This window comes from Cololabis saira, chromosome 12, assembly GCF_033807715.1.
Source record: "Cololabis saira isolate AMF1-May2022 chromosome 12, fColSai1.1, whole genome shotgun sequence".
In the NCBI taxonomy this organism is placed as follows: Eukaryota; Metazoa; Chordata; class Actinopteri; order Beloniformes; family Belonidae; genus Cololabis; species Cololabis saira.
The window spans coordinates 2,068,501-2,089,817 of record NC_084598.1 but is presented as its reverse complement, the minus strand read 5'-3'; the positions used below and the strand labels follow the sequence as shown (position 1 = coordinate 2,089,817).

Sequence of the window (21,317 nt, the reverse complement as noted above, 5' to 3'; positions counted from 1 at the left end):
ATGGAGGGAGCACCCCGTGTTTCCAGTTGAAAGAGAGAATGACACGGCATCCATCTTTTTCTTTGACCTTTCCATCCCTCCTGAAGAGGCAACTGTCGGAGGAATAAAAAGGCAACGGTGTGAAAAAAGTCCACCTTCAACTGGCTCGAAAGATGAGTGGACGTTCATGAGAGGAAGGGCAAAACTATTTCAAAAAAAGAGTTCATGGCACAGAGGAAAGTTTCTACTGCATCAGATTCTCCTCATGCAGTCATGTACATTGCCACGTTTCATTTGACAAAAATCATTAAATATCCAAGGTGGCTTTCTGAAAAATGAAAATAGGAAAAGGGAAGAGAGATCCCGGTGAAAAAGGGAAATAACAGGAAAGTCCTGGATGAAAGGAGTAATAAAATCTTGGACGTGGCAGGATAGAGGTGAAGAGCAGAACGGGACAGCAGGTAACGGCGCAAGTTAAAAATAACAACATTTAGGCAACCCTGAATAAAAGCTGAACTGTTCATGCTTGAAAACAATAGCTACAAACACATTATTTGTACTGAAAATAATGAATAAATAAATGTCTAACACCTCGTGTTGGTAATACTGCAAGTATCTTATCTTCTTCTGGAATAAATCCTCCTCTTAAATTTCAAGTTATGTAAACTTGATCTATGGATTTGAGTTACTATTCCATTGTTAAAATATCATTATTATTGTTACTAGTGATTGCAATTCAAATATTTGTAATGGTTAATTAAGGTATGATTAAATGTACTGAGGTTCCTAAAACAAATGGCAGTTGTTTTCAGATGTTTGATTGAACATTCATGAAAAACACTTGTGTGGTTACTTTTAGCTGTGACTGTACATTTTAGAAGAAATTATTTAGAAATTATTTAGTATTTATAGAATGTTTATAAAAATGTCCATTTTGCTTTTTGAATTGAACCTGATTTTCTTAAGTTCAAAGTATGAGTCAACAAAAGTATGTACTAATGTACATTATACTAGCGTACCGGTATATACTTACAGGACTGTCTCAGAAATGTAGAATATTGTGATAACGTTCTTTATTTTCTGTAATGCAATTAAAAAAACAAAAATGTCATACATTCTGGATTCATTACAAATCAACTGAAATATTGCAAGCCTTTTATTATTTTAATATTGCTGATTATGGCTTACAGTTTAAGATTAAGATTCCCAGAATATTCTAATTTTTTGAGATAGGATATTTGAGTTTTCTTAAGCTGTAAGCCATGATCAGCAATATTAAAATAATAAAAGGCTTGCAATATTTCAGTTGAATTGTAATTAATGTATGACATTTTTGTTTTTGTAATTGCATTACAGAAAATCACAATATTCTGATTTTCTGAGACAGTCCTGTAAACATTATACTACTGTACCGGTATGTACTTATACATTAACTGAAATTGACGATGTGATGATTTTCTTTTACCAAGATAGATCTTCAGGGTCATTTTTATGGTCTTAAAAAAGGGGGAAAATAAATAATATGCTTAAAGTAAAAAAAGAAGTAATGAAGAAGGCAACTGAAGAAACAATAACGTGATTATTTTTAGAAAGCTCTGGACGAGTGATGGGAGAAGAGATGAACTGCTCAGTCCAGTTAGGAGGAGGAGGAGGAGGAGGAGGAGGAGGAGGAGGAGGAGCTGCTAGTGGACTAGGATTCAGAGGAAGTACGCGATACGCCATGAACGAGTGACTTGTAGATGTTGGAGGATAAGAATCGTGGGTAGGAGTCCCTGTGCATCAACGTGTAGATCTGCAGCTGAGCGTCTTCAAAGGTGTGAGACGTCGGGTCCTGCATCTTCCTGTTGATCACCTCTCGAACCCGGGAATCCAGACTCACCTGCAGGGAAACTGAGTTTAGTTAAGTGGAGGCTAAAGAAGTCACTTTGACAAACTTATCATATTTTGTGGACCATTAGGCGCACAGCATTATAAGGCGGAATATCAATGAAGGGGTCTATTTTCATACATAAGGTGTACTGGGTTATAAGCAGTACTCGAGTTGTAAAAAGAAATCAGGGGGGATGGTGGATTTTATCATATGGGGACAGATAATTTGTGCTGATTACAAATAATGTAATATATTACAAATAATGACCAGTAAGGGTAAGGGTAATACTCAACCGTCCAGTTTGTATAATTAAGGAAGATAGAATTTACTGAAACATGGAACAGCTGGCTACAGGCACAGAGCAGCAGCTCTGCTGCTGATGCTGTTCAGCCAGGCTGCAGACTGACCCGGGGAGCCGCCCCGCGGCTCAACATCTCCCCCTAGTGGCGCTAACCAGTAACTACAAGTATCGGTGCGCGGTATCGGAGGATTTTTGTGAGTACGAGTATGAGTATATGAGGGCAGTATCGGCCCTGATACCGATACCAGTATCGGTATCAGGGCATCCCTAATCAAAACACAACAATAAAAAACAGTTTTCTGAACTTATCAATATGACTCTGTCCTTCACAGGATAAGTAACATTGATCACTGCAAAAACTAAAAATAAGAATATTATATTGTTTTTCAAGTCTTTTTCAAACCTCGCCAGAATAAAGGCTGATTTATGGTTCCCGTTACACCAACGCAGAGCCTACAGCGTAGGTTACGCGGCGACGCGCGCCGTACCCTACGCCGTAGGCTCTGCGTCGATTTAACACGGAACCATAAATCAGCTCCGGAGCCGGCAGGCAGGCAGAAATCCCGAAATTTTCGGAGCAAATTTCTTAACAGACGTAGCTACAACTGTTAGATTTCATCTATTAAACCAACATTTATCTTCCTAAATGATTTATTTCAGCCAGCGGTAATTCTCCACAGAGTTGCAGGTTTCTCCCCGGGACGACGGTGCAGGTTGACCCGGCGATCACGTCTGTACTCCAGCTGCTGCTGTGACCTGGCCGGCGGCTCTTATCATCTCCGAAAACATCAGATCAAATTTCTTAACATGCGTTATTTGGATAAACTGAGCCCAGGTTGGGGATCTTAACGGTTACTGTCCTGAAAGAATATTAAAACTTAATAAAGTGGCATATTAATAGCGCTACAGCTGAAAGTGTGAGTAGTAGGAGTATTGGGACAGGGCCCTGGGAATATTTCAATTCAATTCAATTCAATTTATATAGCGTCTAATACAACAAAGGTTGTCTCTAGACGCTTTCCAGAGACCCAGAACATGAACATAAACCCCCGAGCAATTATTACATAAACAATGGCAGGTAAAAACCCCCCTAGTGGGAGAAAAACCTTAAGCCAAACAGTGGCAAGAAAAGCTCCCCTTTAGGAGGAAGAAACCTGGACCAGGACCTGGATCATAAGGGGGGACCTCCTGCCGAAGGCCAGACTGGGGGAGTCAGGGACGTCAACAGCACAGCATGCAGGTGGAAGCAGCAACGGGATGACCGGGGGTGGGGACCGCAGGCCAGCACGCAGCTCCCGAAGCTCCGGCCCAATCAGCAAGTCCCAGGTTAGGTTCAGGGTCGGGGAAAGGTTGAGAAGGGGCAGGGCCAGGGAGAGGAGTCTTGACGGACAAATCTCTCCCCCGCCTGAAAGGGGCCTAAAATCTGTAGCTTCTTTTTTAGGGGTAGTGGTAGTGAGGAAGGGCTAGTGGAAGAAAGTAGGGGGTGTATTGGGATTGGCCCTACATCTGCTTATTTAGTTATATAGTCATCCCTGTAGTGCATCAACTAACCATTGTATCTGTATCTCTCCTTTCTCTGTTGTGCCTTCTCTCTATCTGATCTCTCTTTTCCTGCTCTGCCCAGCTGGTCTTCAGCAGGAGGTTCCCCCTTATGATCCAGGTTTCTTCCCTCCTAAAGGGGAGTTTTTCTAAGGTTTTCTCAGTCTAGAGGAGTTTTTACCTGATTGTTTATGTAATAATTGCTTGGCGGTCGTGTTCTGGGTCTCTGAAAAGCCCCTAGAGACAACTTGTGTTGTAATAGCTATAAAAATAGGATTTGAAAATGAAATGAAATGTGGAGTGTGCTTTGAAAGTTAAGATTGAAGACTGAATTATGGTTCTGCGTTAAATCAAAGGAGAGCCTACGCCGTAGTGTACGCGGGTACGCGGCTACGCGGGAGTCTCTCCGTAGCCTATGCCGTAGCCTGACCTGCACCTCCCAAAAAATGTAGACCCAACGCAGACCGAGAGGGCTGTGAATGGTTTGCTTGGTAGCAACGCATTTCCGGTTCCGGTTCGTGAAGCAGTCGGGAACTTTCAGCGCCCTTTTCTTCCTGTTTGTGTGATTTTTTTTTTAGGGGGTTGTTGTGGTTTTTTGCACAATAGTTGTCCTTATCTCTTTGATTCACTGTGACCGGAAAAGCCGGAAGCTAAACAAAGTATCAACTAGCGCTCTGGGGGGGTACTGCACCGCGGAGAAATGGAGTGACGGAGAAGTCCGAAGGTTCACGACGGCATCACGGCAATGGCGTAGGCTCTGCGTTGGTTTAACACAGAACCTTAATTCAGGCTTAAGAAGAAGCAAAGTACTTCAGGAGATGTTTAAAATACTTAGTCCCTTTAAAAGCTACTCATTGTAGGTTGGAAATGTTGGACAGAGCAAAAGGATGTAAAGGTGCAGCTAAAAGGATTTTCTTTTTTTATATTATTTCAACTGAACTGACAATGATTTAACAAAAAAAAACAATTAGTCATTTGGTCTGTACAATACTAGAAAATTGTAAACCCAAACTGATTCCATGGGATGTTTGGTTTTATCTGATGAACAAAAAAAGTATTTGAATATAACTATGAGGAAGTAAAAAATCTAAACCTGGCATTCTGGAAGTTTCATATGATAGCTATGGTGGCCTGAACTAGGCAGCATTCATTGATGAAAAAGAAACAGGTTGGTATTTGCAAGATAGATCAGTACTGATGACAAAACCGGAAGAGGAAGCCATGGATTCTCCTACTTTTGACACAAATCTAGTGCAAATAGTCAGTTATTAACACTAGACAGACTTATAACAAGATGGCAGCCACCAGAAGGATATCTGTGTGTACAAAAAGAACTTTTTTATATGCTTTTTGCACAGGTACAAAGTTAAAATAAAAGTATTACTTAAAGGAGCATGAGGCAGGATTGAGGCAGGATTTATGAAAAAAATGCGTATACGTTTTAAGTTTTCTAGTAATAAGGTCAGATGAAGCGTTCCAAATCAAAAAGAATGATCCCTCTAGTGTATCTCTCCTTTGCCTTGAACAGGCTGTGTGCTGCAAAATGTGCTGCAATTCGGTCCCAAATTTCCCGCGCTGTCCTGTGGATGTGACGTCACATGACACTGCATGCACGTTCTCCCCGTTCTCCCGTGCCGGCTTCACTGTTGGCTGCAGTACCCCCGACGGCCGTCGTGGTGAAGGGTGGCGCTAGAGAGTCTCATTTCTTAAAAGGAGCCTCATGCTCCTTTAAAATGTTTAAGTCTTGTTGGAGGCTTAAGAAATAAAATGTATTTTGACATTGGTTGAATGCCTTTAACTGTCATTTTGCAGCAAAGGCGTATTCTGTTCTCACTCAAGACTGCTTTGGCAAACTTTACTTTTTTTTCTTTAAACATAGCTTTATAAAACTGCAAGCGTCCAAACTATGTTTAAATCTCGCTATAAATAGAAGAATTGTCAGGTTTTATTAACCGACTTTACCTCTTTCGGTGACAGTATAGAAATGTAGTCTTCGTAGATCAAACAGGCTTTTTCCTTAATGTCATTCTTGTTGATTTCTTGCTTGAGGTCTTCACAGGCCAGCCAGAATAACATGTTCTCTTCGCTGTACTCCGTCTGCAGGAACTCTCGGAAAACATTTCGACCTGCAGGGTTCCTCATCAACTTGTCGAATGACTGAGACCACAACCGGATCTCCTCCGCTGACGGTTTGGTGCTGAGGGTGAAAAGGGAAGAAATCTGTTCCTTAGGATATATCTTTATTTTCCATGTCTCACACACAATGAACAAACAAATTGGTACTTTAATTTGAAAGGATTCTCTATTGTGTAAAGGACCTATTTGACATTAAAGACAATTTAACAAATACTCTCCTGTGTATTTTGTACATCATTTTGTACTGTTACCGTAGAGAGGGTGTGAGGTTAATTAACCGTTAAACTTGTTTTGTCCTCACAAAACTGTCACATGCTTTGTGAACAGATGTCAGAATGCCTCTTCCTGATCTACTCAGGTTTTTGGACTGTTCTGGTGACATCTGTCTACTGTAGTGTGATTGGAGGGGCACCTGAGACTGGGTAAGAAAATGCTCCTCTCGATAAATACCTGGGGTATTAAATGTGTAAGCGTTGGTTCACGGATCTGGGACCCAAGTCAGGGACTTTGCCAACGCTCACGGGTCTGGGACCCAACGAGAGGAGGTCTCTATTGGAATGGGTTTTTTGTCTAATGTTTGTCTTGTCTAATGTTTTGTCTAATGTTCATGACTGAAACTGTTGGGGTTTCCAACATTATGAAGTAAAGTTTCGATTGTTCACTAGATTGATCAGCGCTAAAAACAAACTGTCAAAACGGAAATTTATGAGCTGAAAGAAACTTAAGAAAGTTAAAAAAAAAATGGCTAAAATAGCAAATACGTTGTTAAACTAAAATTTATTGCGAGCCTAAAATAATTTCCAAAGACTCTTAGTCGACGAGAGACGTCCCTAAGACTAGGTGAAAAAAAAGATTGTGACAAAAATGGTGTGAAATAATAATATACGGGAACTTAAAAGGATCAAAAGATAATTCATTTAAGGCCAAAAGCCAAACTGATTAAACGTTCAAAATGGGAGATGGGAAAGAGGAGAAAAAGGGGCTGCTGCAAAGCTGCAGCAGGGCCAAAGGTCATGGTGCAGGGTGTGTGTGGAAACAGCTGCAGCAGTGTGTGTGTGTGTGTGTGTGTGTGTGTGTAAGAGCGCTCCATGTTGCCTGTTTGGCTACGCGATCACGAGAAGCTGCATGTGGGTGAGGCTTGGTGAATCCTGAGAGTGAGGTGTCCTCTCATTTTGGGACTAGATGTCCGTGAGTTGAGTGTTACAATCTCTATGGGGAGGTTTTTGTTAAAATGATACAAATAACTGGCTTCTTCAGATGGTGTGATCTGTGTCTGACGAGGGAGACTTTTGTCTGCTGGACAACACAAGAGCTTCAGAGGACGTCTTGGCTAGTGTTTCAAGTGAGAAGCTCCCCTCTTGGGGAGGCGTAGAAATATAGTCTTTTTCTATCATTCTAAGGCCTGAATGGAGGCATAGTGACGTAGAATTGTCAAATTGGGTTTAATTCACCTCGAGTGGTTGCAGATTACTTTTGTAATACTGTATTTGACCCAGATCATATGAAAATGTAATTCTTGCCATTGCGAGTATGAGATGTGCATGATTGGGTTGACTGTGACATAAGCGTGAAACATATCAATCATTTTTCTTTATCTTGTCTGTCGTGAAGTCACGTACTGATGATTGACAGCCTCATCAGGTTGGGTTTTGTCCCGTAAAATGAGCGCCCGCTGTATTTTGGATACAGTGTAGGGGCGTGTTCATGAACCTAATTGCATGTCAGAGACATTTTACACAGAAAGGAGCATGAACGGATGGGACCGTTATGTGATTAACCGTTTTGTCACTGGACCATTATGTTATTATCTTGTGTGTTGTTACTTTCATAAAACCATAACCCACTTGGGTTGAAATTAGGAAATTTTGAAATAAGGAATTTGTGTGGTCCTTGACTAAGGTATAAGACAGAATTTAACGGGTTTTGCCCCCAACTAATCTAAGGTGACGGCGGGGGGATCTGAGGGACATAGAAATAAACGACCCTAGAGAATCATTAAGTCAGACCTGCCGACCTGCCAGGGTGCAAAGGTCAAGAAGTGGAAGAACCACTTATCTGGGGAGAAGTCAGGACTCTGGCAGCCCTGACCCTTCCAGGAAAAAGACATTTGGTTAAATGAAGGTGCTACTGTAACTTCAGAAGGCTTATATCATGTAGTGTGAAGCAAACCAGTATTTCCAAAAAACCTGTTCCCCCTGGTGGCTAAATTGAGCCATGGGAAGTCCCAGTCCCAGTTTTGCTGAAAACTCAAATATTCTATCTAAAAAAATTAGAATATTCTGGGAATCTTAATCTTAAACTGTAAACCATGATCAGCAATATTAAATTAATAAAAGGCTTGCAATATTTCAGTTGATTTGTAATGAATCCAGAATGTATGACATTTTTGTATGTTTAATTGCATTACAGAAAATAAAGAACTTCATCACAATATTCTAATATTCTGAGACAGTCCTGTATATTCTAATATTATCATTAGAGTTATTACATATCATATAATATTAATAGATGTGTGTGGCAGGGTGCAGGATTGGTGCACAGGTGACGCGGCTGGAACAGCTGATGGTGCACAGGTGTGTCTAATCACTCTCTGTGTATTTCAGTAGCGTGCGGGCCCTGGAGACGGAGGGAGGACAGAAGCAGAGCGGAGCCTGAGTGAAGCCCTGCTGGAAGTGCTGGTGCACGCGTTGCCTCTAAAAACGTTAAAAATAAAAACGTTTCTGCACCGATCCCTGTGTCCGCTGTTCTGGCTGTGACCCCGCAGCAGCGAGACGTGCTACACAGGTCCTTGCTGCCTGCAACTGCTTTTTGAAGAACATACATCTCCCTGGAAAAGTCCTGTTATTATCCACACAGACTCAGACTGTGTTTCAGGCTGAAAACTCACCAAACTTCATAGTTTAGTATGAGCTCCATCTTGGTTTCTTGTGATATTCTTTTTCTCCTCCTCTGCCTCCGTCGTTCCTCTTCATTCCTGACGGTGAGACTGACATGATAAAACGGCTCTCAGACAGGAAACGCAACACAACGCAACACAAACGCTCACACACTTACACAACATGATAAACAATAAACCAAGTCTTACAGAGACTGCTGTCAAAACTATAGTCACAGATTGATTATAGCCAATAACAACAGTCAAATCAATTAGGTTAAAGTGTCTGCAACTGTGTGTCTATGATGTTTAATAGAAAAAATGAGCCATAATTAATTAGTTTTCATGTAGGGATGATGAACAAAGGAGCCTTTTAGAGCTAGCAAGGTGGTAAAAAAGAAGGAATACTTTAATAAAGTTATTTTAATAGGGGACTGGTGATGATTTGGTACAAAAGCAGTATCCATGTCAACACTTTACAGTCACAACTTTTATTGCAATGGCCTGAAATCCATAGCAGATTTTGATTAACAAATGGCATGAAGTTGATGAGAAAAACAATTAAAAAATTGGGTCCGTACTGTCTGAAAAAAAAATGAAAGTCAAAACAAATGTAACGATCAGTGTTGTTTTTTTTGTTTTTTGTTTTGAATTTTTACTTTCCATATCATCCCAACTTTTCTGATTTGGATTTATATGTCAGATCCAGACATATAAATATGATTGGAGGTTTTCAAAGAGAAAACAAATACATTCACAACTATTTTCCATTTTCATTCAAACTATATCAAGAATGGGCCGCTCGGTGGCACAGTGGGTTAAGAGGCTACAGTCCTCCTGCAGCGGTCGCAGGTTCCAATCCCGGCCTGCGCACTTTGCTGCATGTCATCCCCGATCTCTCTCTCTACCCCTTTCATATCTGCAGCTTGAATAAAGGGCCACTAGAGTCCAAAAAAATCTTAAAAAAATAAAATAAATAAACTATGAAGAATGTCTGCTCTAATCTGACACAAAAGAGCATCATCCCATTTTTCATCAAATCACATCTGCTCGTGGAGAGTGAAAAAAGAAGTGACGGTGCATCTAACTAGAATGTATCCCAGAAACAAAGCTAATGCCTCTGCTGCAGCTGATGTGGAACACCTAGAAAATTCAGTAAAGAGCCTTATTGGTCAACTTGGGCTGCTTGTGTTTCCTACAAACTTCCAATATCAGAAAAGATGATTGCAAATGACAACAGGACAGAGCTACTTGAACAAAGCCTTAAGAAGCTGCTCCACTGGCACAACATTAGTCATGTGATCCAGCAGAGACTTCTAAATGTTCTGCTCTGAAAACACCAAACACCAACATTTAACGATACAACTCCGTTTTTTAACTATGATGTTGGCAGGTGAGGGTGGAAAAGCCTGAAAGAACATTCTCCAGGTTGTTCACTTTGGTAGGAGAGATTAAAGCCTGAATTACGGCTCTGCGTTAAACCAACGCAGAGCCTACGCCGTCACCGTGACGCCGTCGTGAACCTTCGGACTTCTCCGTCACTCCATTTCTCCGCGGTGCAGTACCCCCCCAGAGTGCTAGTTGATACTTTGTTTAGCTTCTGGCTTTTCCGGTCGCAGTGAATCAAAGAGATAAGGACAGCTATTGTGCAAAAAACCACAACAACCCCCTAAAAAAAAATCACACACACACGAAGAAAAAAGCGCTGAAAGTTCCCGACTGCTTCACGAACCAGAACAGGAAATGTGTTGCTACCAAGCAAACCAATCACAGCCCTCTCGGTCTGCGTTGGGTCTGCGTCGCCTCCACGCGTACCGTATTTTCTGCATTATAAGGCGCACCTTCAATGATGATGTATTTTAAAACGTTTTCCATATATAAGGCGCACCGCATTCTAAGGCGCTCCAGTAGAGGCTGGGGTTACGTTATCATCCATTAGACCAAGGGTCTCAACCCGCGGCTCTTTCATCCTTATACTGTGGCTTGGGAAAATAAATGACCTTTGATGAGAGTGGCCTACCAGTATGCCTCATTTGTGGAGAAAAACTGTCTAACAATAAACGCTCAAATGTCGCAAGACATTTCAACAATACACACAGAGCCTTTGCTGAAAAATATCCAGAGGGAGAAGAGAGAAAAAAAGCTGTTTCGGAACTGATGCGGAAGGCTGATCTGATGAAAAATCACTTCAAGAAGAGGGTGAAGTTGCGGCTCAATATTGATCCATATATAAGGCGCACCGGATTATAAGGCGCATGGTCAGCTTTTGAAAAAATTTAAGGCTTTTAGGTGCGCCTTATAGTGCGGAAAATACGGCAGTTCCATTTTGCACGTCAGGCTACGGCGTAGGCTACGGAGAGACTCCCGCGTAGCCGCGTACCCTACGGCGTAGGCTCTGCGTTGATTTAACGCAGAGCCATATATTCAGGCTTAACTCCTGTTGAAACAGACCCTTAAATAAATGAAATAAATGCATTCGTTAACGAGTTGTGGTAATCTTCTTCTTTTCGAGTCTGTTTCAATCTCAGATGTGGTTCTGACAGTATCCGGTGCAGGTCACAGCCGTGGGGGCGGTTCTGCCAGGTCCCGGGAGGGGGCTGCACTCGGGGGCATCGGAAGAGTCCAGTAGGTGGGACACCGACTACGTTTCCATGCATCAATAACCCTTTTAAAACCCGAATATTGGCAATAACCTGAATTTGCACGGCCATGTAAACACCAATAACCCCTTTGAATAACCAGAATTTGCTCATATTGGGGTTTTTAAAAACCCCAATATGAGCCCTGGGTTACTCCTTTTAAAACCCGAATATTGGGTCATGTAAACGCCAAACGGAATATCCCCATCAAACGGAACAGGAATTTGTTTTTTGCACATGCTCTGTTCACAAGGAATCCTGGTCTTTTGAGTCCAGGAAGTTCTTCTAAACACGGAGAAACCAAGACCAGGAGGAGACTAATCACTTCATAAATGTAATGAAGGATATGAACATTTCTGCATTTGTAGACGGTAGAAAGTACCGGGATAGAAGATTTACAAGAAGGTGAGAGAAAAGTTGCGCGAAGCAGCATTTGTTTTGAATTTGGATACAGGAAGAAGAAGCAGAAATTAGGGGAATTGTGTCATCACGTTCTCCGTGCGTCGCTGGTTTGATCCAGATATCCTGAATGATTAATTACCATGTAAACGGAATATTCCCAATGTTTCAGTAACCGGAATATTAGCAATAACCCCAATTTTGACTGCATGTAAACGTAGTCATTGACTGTACTGCTCCACACCTGCATGTATCTTCTGTCTGGTAGGTCCATGCTTTCATGAGAGCCGAGCGTCTCCCCTGGGTCTTCCAGGTCGGCCATGGGAGGTCGTGCCGGCTGGCGAGGCATTCAGTCGGGGTGATTCCTCTCTCCATCCAGCCTTGGGCTGGTTGTGATAATGATGTGATCTTTCTCTCTCTGCTAGTCTCTGTGTGCTTGCGTTATTATGTATATGTGTGATTGTCTTACCATGAGCAGCTGCAACAGCAACACCAGCAGAGGCAGCAGGGATTGGGCCGGTGGGAATGGTGGATAGTGGTCATGTCCCGCCCAGCTCTCATCCCAGTCAGAGCGGAGGTTTGGTTGTGACCCCTCCCCACCTGCAGGGCCGGGATCGGACCTGTGTACTGTGCAGAGACAGATATCTGCTCAGTTGTTTATTGCTTCACTGTAAAAAGAATAAAATTGGGGTAAGACTGATCTGAGGATGAAGTATGTTAGGGAGCTTTCACACCTGTCCCGTTTGGAGCAGTTGTTCCGGAACAGAAAGCGTTTCCCCCTAAAGATCGGTTCGTTTGGTACATGTGAACACAGCAATCACGCTCGGAAACGGCACAAAACAAGCGAGCCGAGATCTCCTAGGAGAGGTGGTCTCGGCCCGATTCCATTCCAGACCTGAAACGGTTCATTTTTTTTATTTGTAGTGAGAACATAATCCACACAGCAACCGATACAACTCCATTCATTGTGCGACCGCGGTGCAAGGAGAGGAGTCGGTGCAGCCTCCACCACCTTCTCTCCTATTGGACGTGCCGAGATGTCGTCCCAGCGCAGCACGGTGAAATTAAAAAATGTTCAATTTGGGCAGAGTTAGCGCAGCGAAAACCCTCAGCGGCCTCTCGCCCGCCGCTGAGCTCCGCTCTGCGCCGAGCGCATGTAAATGAATGGGTAAAGCCTGATTTATGGTTCTGCGTTAAATGGACACAGAGCCTATGCCGTACCTTACACCGTAGCATCTGCGTTGGTGTAACGCAGAGCCTACGCCGTACCCTACGCCGTACCCTACGCCATACCCTACGCCGTAGGCTCTGCGTTGGTGTAACGCGGAACCATAAATCAGCCTAAAGCCGACGGTGGTCTGCGCTTTGCGCCCTCTCTGTGAAAGGGGCTTGTTGTTTATCCCGGGGTGCGGAAGAGGAAACTCCTTCCGCGTTCATTTGACCAATCAGAGAACAGTTGGTTCGTGCATGGCATTTGTTATCAGCTTTGAAATGGTACAGATGGTTGCCTTGTGAACACAAACCCCACGAACGAGAAACGGAACAACTGTATCGATTTAGCCCCTGAATCGGAACAAAACAAACGGGCCACAGGTCTGAAAGCAGCCTAAGTTTTTGTTTTTTGTGTTCCCTTACCACCCAACACAACAGTCCCCTTATACAATAAACTATGTCTAAAAAGACACCATCATACAATCATCTTGTCATAAGTGCATGCAGTTTACTCAGTGCTTAGTCATGCAAGGAGCTGGGAAAATCTTCTAACTAATTCTGATGAGTAGAGAAGTGTACTAGATGCAGAAGTTCTCCTTAAAGAGCTGAGTCTTTAGCTTGGTTTTAAAAGTAGGTCCAGACCTGCAGATCAGAGTTTGGTAGGTCATTCCCCCATCATGTGACCATGGGGGAAATAATGGAGGAAAAGAGTCTAGCTACTGACAAGAAGCTGCTATAAGACAGAGAGAGAACCAGAACCACCCCAGACACAACCAGAACCACCCCAGACACAATCAGAACCACCCAGACACAATCAGAACCATCCCCAACACAACCAGAACCTCCTAAGACAGAACCAGAACCACCCAGACACAACCAGAACCACACTAGACACAACCAGAACCACCCAGACACAACCAGAACCACCCAGACACAACCAGAACCATCCAGACACAACCAGAACCACCCCAGACACAACCAGAACCATCCAGACACAACCAGAACCACCCCAGACACAATCAGAACCACCCAGACACAATCAGAACCACCCAGACACAATCAGAACCTCCCCAGACACAATCAGAACCATCCAGACACAACCAGAACCTCCCCAGACACAACCAGAACCACCCCAGACACAACCAGAACCACCCAGACACAACCAGAACCACCCCAGACACAACCAGAACCACCCAGACACAACCAGAACCACCCCAGACACAACCAGAACCACCCAGACACAACCAGAACCACCCAGACACAATCAGAACCACCCAGACACAACCAGAACCACCCAGACACAACCAGAACCACCCAGACACAATCAGAACCACCCAGACACAACCAGAACCACCCAGACACAACCAGAACCACCCCAGACACAACCAGAATCTCCCCAGACACAACCAGAACCACCCCAGACACAACCAGAACCCCCCAGACACAACCAGAACCACCCAGACACAACCGTGGTTCTGGTTGTGTCCCAGACACAACCAGAACCACCCCAGACACAACCCACAACCAGAACCCCCCAGACACAACCAGAACCCCCCAGACACAACCAGAACCCCCCCAGACACAACCGTGGTTCTGGTTGTGTCCCAGACACAACCAGAACCACCCCAGACACAACCCACAACCAGAACCCCCCAGACACAACCAGAACCCCCCAGACACAACCAGAACCTCCCAGACACAACCAGAACCCCCCAGACACAACCAGAACCTCCCAGACACAACCAGAACCCCCCAGACACAACCAGAACCCCACAGACACAACCAGAACCCCCCAGACACAACCAGAACCTCCCAGACACAACCAGAACCACCCCAGACACAACCCACAACCAGAACCACCCCAGACACAACCAGAACCATCCAGACACAACCAGAACCATCCTAAAATGTAACCAGAACCACCCTTAACCAAACATGAACCACCATGAATACAACCACAACCATCAAATACAGAACCCTGTCTCCTCCCTCAAGTAGATATATTTGAATATGATAATGAGTTAATTATCCATTAAAAAACGCTCAGGGCGGCACTATTAGAGCAGCACGGTGGCTTAGTGGTTAGCACTGTTGCCTCACAGCAAGAAGGTCCCCGGTTCGACTCCCAGGCCCGGCAGGGGTCTTTCTGTGTGGAGTTTGCATGTTCTCCCTGTGCTTGCGTGGGTTTTCTCCGGGTACTCCGGCTTCCTCCCACAGTCCAAAAACATGCATATTAGGTTAATTGGTGATTATAAATTGTCCGTAGGTGTGAGTGTGATTGTGAGCATGGTTTGTGTGTCTATATGTGGCCCTGTGATGGACTGGTGACCTGTCCAGGGTGTAACCCCTGCCTCTCACCTAAAATAAGCTGGGATAGGCTCCAGCAGACCCCCGTGACCCCGCAAGGGATAAAGCGGGTAAGATAATGAATGAATGAATGAATGAATGAATGAATAAAAAACGCTCATCCTAACAAGGAACTTGCAAAAACAAGTAAAACAAATTAAAAAAAACATCAGCTGAGCTGGAGACAGTCCTGTCAGAAGTTGAGGCCTGGAAAAATACAGATACAAGTTTTACTCATCAAAGTCCTAAATGATATTCATCTGAATAATGATGCAGGCAAATCCTCTGTTCTGGTATTATTGGATCTGAGTGCTGCATTCGACACAGTTGATCATAACATTCTTCTCAGCAGATTGGAAAAGTGGGTGGGACTTACCGGCACTGTGCTTCAATGGTTTAAATCTTACTTACAAGATAGGGCCTTCTTTGTGTCAATTGGAAACCATGAGTCTGAGAGAACCAAGATCACATGTGGGGTTCCTCAAGGGTCCATTCTCGGACCGCTTCTATTCAACATCTATATGCTACCGCTAGCTCAGATTATGGAACATCACAACATTTCCTACCATACTTAAGCCGATGACACACAGCTCTATATTTCAGTGTCACCACGTGACTACAGTCCCCTACTCTCATGAGTAACTGTATTCACCAAATCAATGAGTGGATGTGCCAGAATTTTGTCCAGCTAAATGCAGAAAAGACAGAGGTGATCATTTTTGGCCCTAAAAATGAAAGGGAAAAGATCATCGCTCACCTTGGCACCATGTCATTGACAGCTACAAATCAAGCCAGAAATCTTGGTGTAATTATTGACTCAGACCTGAACTTCAACAGCCATCTAAAGTTTTTCACTAAATCTGCCTATTACCACCTAAAAAAGATTGCTAGAATTAAGGGGATTCTGTCTAAACAAGACATGGAAAAACTTATTCATGCATTCATTTTCAGTAGGTTGGATTATTGCAATGGCATCTTTACAGGCCTTAACAAGAAATCCATCAGGCAGCTGCAGCTGATCCAGAACGCTGCCGCCAGGAAACTGGACGATATTACACCAGGAAACTGGACCATATTACACCAGGAAAGTGGACCGTATTACACCGGTCATGAAATCACTACACTGGCTTCCAGTTAGTCAAAGGATAGAGTTTAAAATCTTACTGCTGGTCTACAAAGACCTGAATGGTCTTGGACCAAAATCCATGCTGGATCTGTTAGTTCCTATGAAGCTCCCAGACCCCTGAGGTTCATCTGGATCTGTTAGTTCCTATGAAGCTCCCAGACCCCTGACGTTCATCTGGATCTGTTAGTTCCTATGAAGCTCCCAGACCCCTGAGGTTCATCTGGATCTGTTAGTTCCTATGAAGCTCCCAGACCCCTGACGTTCATCTGGATCTGTTAGTTCCTATGAAGCTCCCAGACCCCTGAGGTTCATCTGGATCTGTTAGTTCCTATGAAGCTCCCAGACCCCTGAGCTTCATCTGGATCTGTTAGTTCCTATGAAGCTCCCAGACCCCTGAGCTTCATCTGGATCTGTTAGTTCCTATGAAGCTCCCAGACCCCTGAGGTTCATCTGGATCTGTTAGTTCCTATGAAGCTCCCAGACCCCTGAGGTTCATCTGGATCTGGTTTGTTGTGGTTCCAGAACCAGAACCAAGCAAGGTGAGGCAGCGTTCAGTTATTCTGCTCCTCACCGGTGGAACAAACTTCCTGTAGACCTGAGGTCTGCTCCAACTGTAGATCCTTTAAATCAGGATAAAAACATTACTGTTTACTCAAGCGTACTCTTAAATTAAATACTTACCTGCTGTATTCTACTGCCCTTATTTTTAACAGATTGTGCTTTTTATTATTTTACCTCTTTTCTTATCATCTTATTCAATCATATATATATCATTGTTATTTACTGTCTAATTATGTCTTGCCGCTTTTAATGTCAATGTAAAGCACTTTGAATTACCTTGTGTTGAATTGTGCTATACAAATAAATTTGCCTTGCCTTGCCTTGCCTTTAAAACGATTGGAGAAAAGGTGAAAAGAGACGTTGTACTGTAGGTGTCCGGACTGCAACGTGAACATCTGTCTCTAATTGACAAGAAACATTTTTCTTGTAGCAGAAATTAGCCTCTTTTACATTGGTGCATACTCCCTCTGTGTGTGTGTGTGTGCGTGTGTGTGTGTGTGTGTGTGTGTGTGTGTGTGTGTGTGTGTGTGTGTGTGTGTGTGTGTGTGTGTGTGTGTGTGTGTGTGTGTGTGTCGGTGTCGGTGTGTGTGTGTGTGTGTGTGTGTGTGTGTGTGTGTGTGTGTGTGTTTAAGAGTTATTTGTGTTATAATCTCCGCTACACATTCATGAAGCACTTGAAGATGAAACTCAGACCTTACCTGGCAATAAAAATGACTGTGTGTTGAGGTTAATTAATAAAAACTTTTTCCTTTACTGGGGGAACAATAAAACAGTAGACTGCCAAGAGGGCTGGTGAAGGAAACACACCCACACACACACACACACACACACACACACACACACACACACACACACACACACACACACACACACACACACACACACACCCATGCACACATGATCTTTGTGTTTTTTCTGGATATTCTAATTCTCATATTGACTACAGATGCATTATAAAGATTCAAACCACAGAACGAGGAGTATTGGAGATTCACTGAACTCAAGCCCTGACATGGTGCGATGTGTAATTTAACATTCGCACACAGAGACCTTGTCTCCTCTTTCACTGATCTTTCACTCTGCAAAATCTCACACACTCTTTCTTCATCTACAGCAGTCACTTCCACCCCCCCTACCTCCAAACAAAACGTGGGTTTATAAATCCAGCCTAACAGTACACAGAGGTGACGTGTTAAAGTTGTTTCTTTTACTAGAGGGCTGAGCCGCAAACCATATCAACCTCCAAATTCCTCTCCTCTCCTTATAAGGAGAAGCCTGTCTGAGAGCACGCTCACACTGATGAGTATTGTGCTCAAACATACACAAGAATACACGAGTACGCACCAATATCAATTTGGGATTGACCGGCAACCTCCAACGTGCACAACTGGAGAGCCATCCCTGTTAAAATAACACACACAAACATACATTGCACACAGTTTTTGTCCAAACTTAAAAGTTTTAGCTATTTTATGGACAAACATGCTCCTCTTCATCGTGAATGGACGAGAGAGCCCTACTGCTGAAAACACTAATCTTCTACATAAGAGAAATCAGCTCTGGGCCAATGCAAGGAAGTCGGGCCTCGCGGCTGATTGGCTACTTTTATGCCAAGCTTCAAGCTTATACTTGCTTTTGAGAGCTGCTGCCTAACATTGTTGTTGATTATATATCTGAAATGTCTATATAAAACTGAAATGCTAAACTGTTTTAACAAACATTTCATAGCCCCGAGCTCCTTTTTTGGCTCTTCATGTGATGGTAATTCACCCTCTCTCCCTCTTGTTAGCCCAGCCCTCTCTATTAAAGACGTTCTTACAGCCTCAAAAGACCCAGACCAGGGGTCGGCAACCCAAAATGTTGAAAGAGCCATATTAGACCAAAAACACAAAAAACAAATATGTCTGGAGCCGCAAAAAAAAAGTCTTGTATAAGCCTCAGAATGAAGAAAAAAAAGATTTTTTTTTTTTTCATTATGCACTTCGAGAAAAAAGTCAAAATGTCGAGAAAAAAGTTGAAATTTCGAGAAAAAAATCGAAATGTCAAAATTAATGTTGAAGTACAATCTTGAGACAAAAGTTGAAATGTTGAGAAAAAGGTCAAAATATTGCGAAAAAAGTCGAAATGTTGAGAAAAAAGTCAAAATTTCGAGAAAAAAGTTGAAATATCAAGATTAAAAAGGAAAGAAAAAAGGAAGAAAAAAGAAAAAGAAAACAGATAAAAAAGAAGAAAAAAAGAAGAAAAAAAAGAGAAAAAAGGAAAAAAGATTAAAAAAAGGAAAAAAAAGGTCAAACATTTTTGAAAAAGCTCCAGGAGCCACTAGGGCGGCGCTAAAGAGCTGCATGCATCTCTAGAGCCGCGGATTGCCGACCCCTGACCTAGACCCTCGAAAATCAGCGGGCCCTGATAATCTCTGTCCCTACTTTTTACGTGTGGCTACACGTATTATAGCTCAACCAGTATCTCAAATTTTTAATCTTTTTATCCAGATGAACGTCATTGTCCACCCTCTCCTGAAAGGGGCTGATCCCACTTTATTGAATAATTATAGATCCATCTCCAAGTTCTCGATTTTAGCAAAGATTTTTGAAAGGCTGGTGAAGACCAGGTCAAGGACTAGCTGAGCTTGAACAATATTTTATCTCCTTTTCAGTCACGTTTTAGGAAGCAGCCTAGTACAGCAACTGCTGCCATTAAGGTGGTAAATTATATTGTGGAAGCCATGGATGCCAAGAAATACCGCGCTGCCCTTTTTATTGATCTTTCAAAGGAATTTGATACTGTCGATCAGAGTATTTAATGTCAGCGACTGTCTACCATTGGAATGTCAGACCATGCTGTTGGTTGGTTTCTCTTAACTACTTTTCCCGCCGCAAGCAATGTGTGCAGTCCAATGGTCTTAGCTCCGGGCTCCTAAACAGTATAATTGATGTGTCACAAGGTTCCGTCTTAGGACCCACTCTTTTCATTATTTATTTTAATGGGGTAGGCCGAAACATAAATGCACATGTACATCTTTATGCTGATGACATTGTTGTCTATTGTTACACATCTTCTGTCACTCAGGTGTTCAAAGATCTGCATTCTGCTTTTGACACCATTCAGGCACAATTGTCTCATTTCAGGCTAGTTCTAAATTCACGTAAAACTAAGTCTATGTTCTTTTTAAATATAAAGAAGGTTGCCTGCTGTTTTCTCCTGTATTATGTTTGCTCAGGTACCCATATTGAGTCCGTGGCCACTTATAAATACCTTGGCATAACATTGGTCGATAGCCTTTCTTTTAGATGCCATATTGACCAATTACTGAAGAAACTTAAATTAAAGCTGGGGTTTTCCTTTAGAAATAGAGCCTGTTTTTCTTTTAATGCAAGAAAACGTATTGTCGCAGCCACTTTCTTGCCACTCCTGGATTATGGCGATGTTGTTTATATGAATGCCTCTACTCACTCCCTACATCTACTGGATGCTGCATATCATGGATCTTTGAGATTCATAACTGGTTGTAAGGGCTAATCTCAATACACCCCCTACTTTCTACCACTAGCCCTAACTCACTACCACTACCCCTAAAATTCAAGCCACAAATTTTAGGGCCCTTTAAATCTTTTCAGGGGCCTGTCCCAATACCCCCACTACCCCTACATTTCAGCACTACCCCTAAATTTTGCGTGCTACGTCACTGCGTGGTTTACGTTGGGGTATGTAAGCGACTGCGTAGTTACGTTTGCACATACGTCACACCATATCAGGAAGCTGAGAGCCAAAAGCTGTTTTAATTTCCGCTGTAGCGCTGTTAATAGGCCACTTTATTAAGTTTTAATATTTTTTCAGGCGTAAAAGTAACCGTTAAGATCCCCAACCTGGGGTCAGTTTATCCAAATAACGCCTGTTAAGAAATGTTCTGGGATGTTTTCGATGTTTCTCGGAGCAGCAGCAGCCGGAATACAGACGTGATCGCCGGGTCAACCTGCACCGTCGTCCCGGGGAGAAACCTGCAGCTCTGTGGAGAATTACTGCTGGCTGAAATAAATCATTTAGGAAGATAAATGTTGGTTTAATAGATGAAATCTAACAGTTGTAGCTACGCCTGTTAAGAAATTTGCTGCGAAAATTTCGGGATCAAAACAGCCTGCCGGCTCCGGAGCTGATTAATGGTTCCACGTCACACCAACGCAGAGCCTACGGCGTAGGGTACGGCGTAGGGTACGGCGTACGGAGCGCGTCGCCGCGTAACCTACGCCGTAGGTTCTGCGTTGGTGTAACGGGAACCATAAATCAGCCTTTATTCTGGCGAGGTTTGAAAAAGACTTCGCAACAACGGGCAAACATGT

At 43.1% G+C, this 21,317-nt stretch overlaps 1 protein-coding gene across 4 annotated transcripts in view; it reads right to left on the bottom strand.

Moving 5' to 3' along the window:
- Positions 1-1,275: 1,275 nt before the first annotated feature.
- The window catches only part of rgs19 (regulator of G protein signaling 19), a 56,488-nt gene continuing 36,446 nt past the window's right edge, over positions 1,276-21,317 (bottom strand). Inside the window, exons 3-6 of one of the 4 annotated variants that reach the window (XM_061734671.1) lie at positions 12,208-12,365; positions 8,713-8,799; positions 5,652-5,886; positions 1,276-1,858 (exon numbers count right to left, since the gene is read on the bottom strand). In XM_061734671.1, the coding sequence (XP_061590655.1) occupies positions 1,670-1,858; positions 5,652-5,886; positions 8,713-8,799; positions 12,208-12,365 (669 nt within the window). In that variant the 3' untranslated portion in view covers positions 1,276-1,669. Of the gene's footprint in view, positions 1,859-5,651; positions 5,887-8,712; positions 8,812-11,982; positions 12,102-12,207; positions 12,407-21,317 lie in introns of those variants that run through there. The other 3 variants (XM_061734673.1, XM_061734674.1, XM_061734675.1) reach the window with 3 other exon arrangements.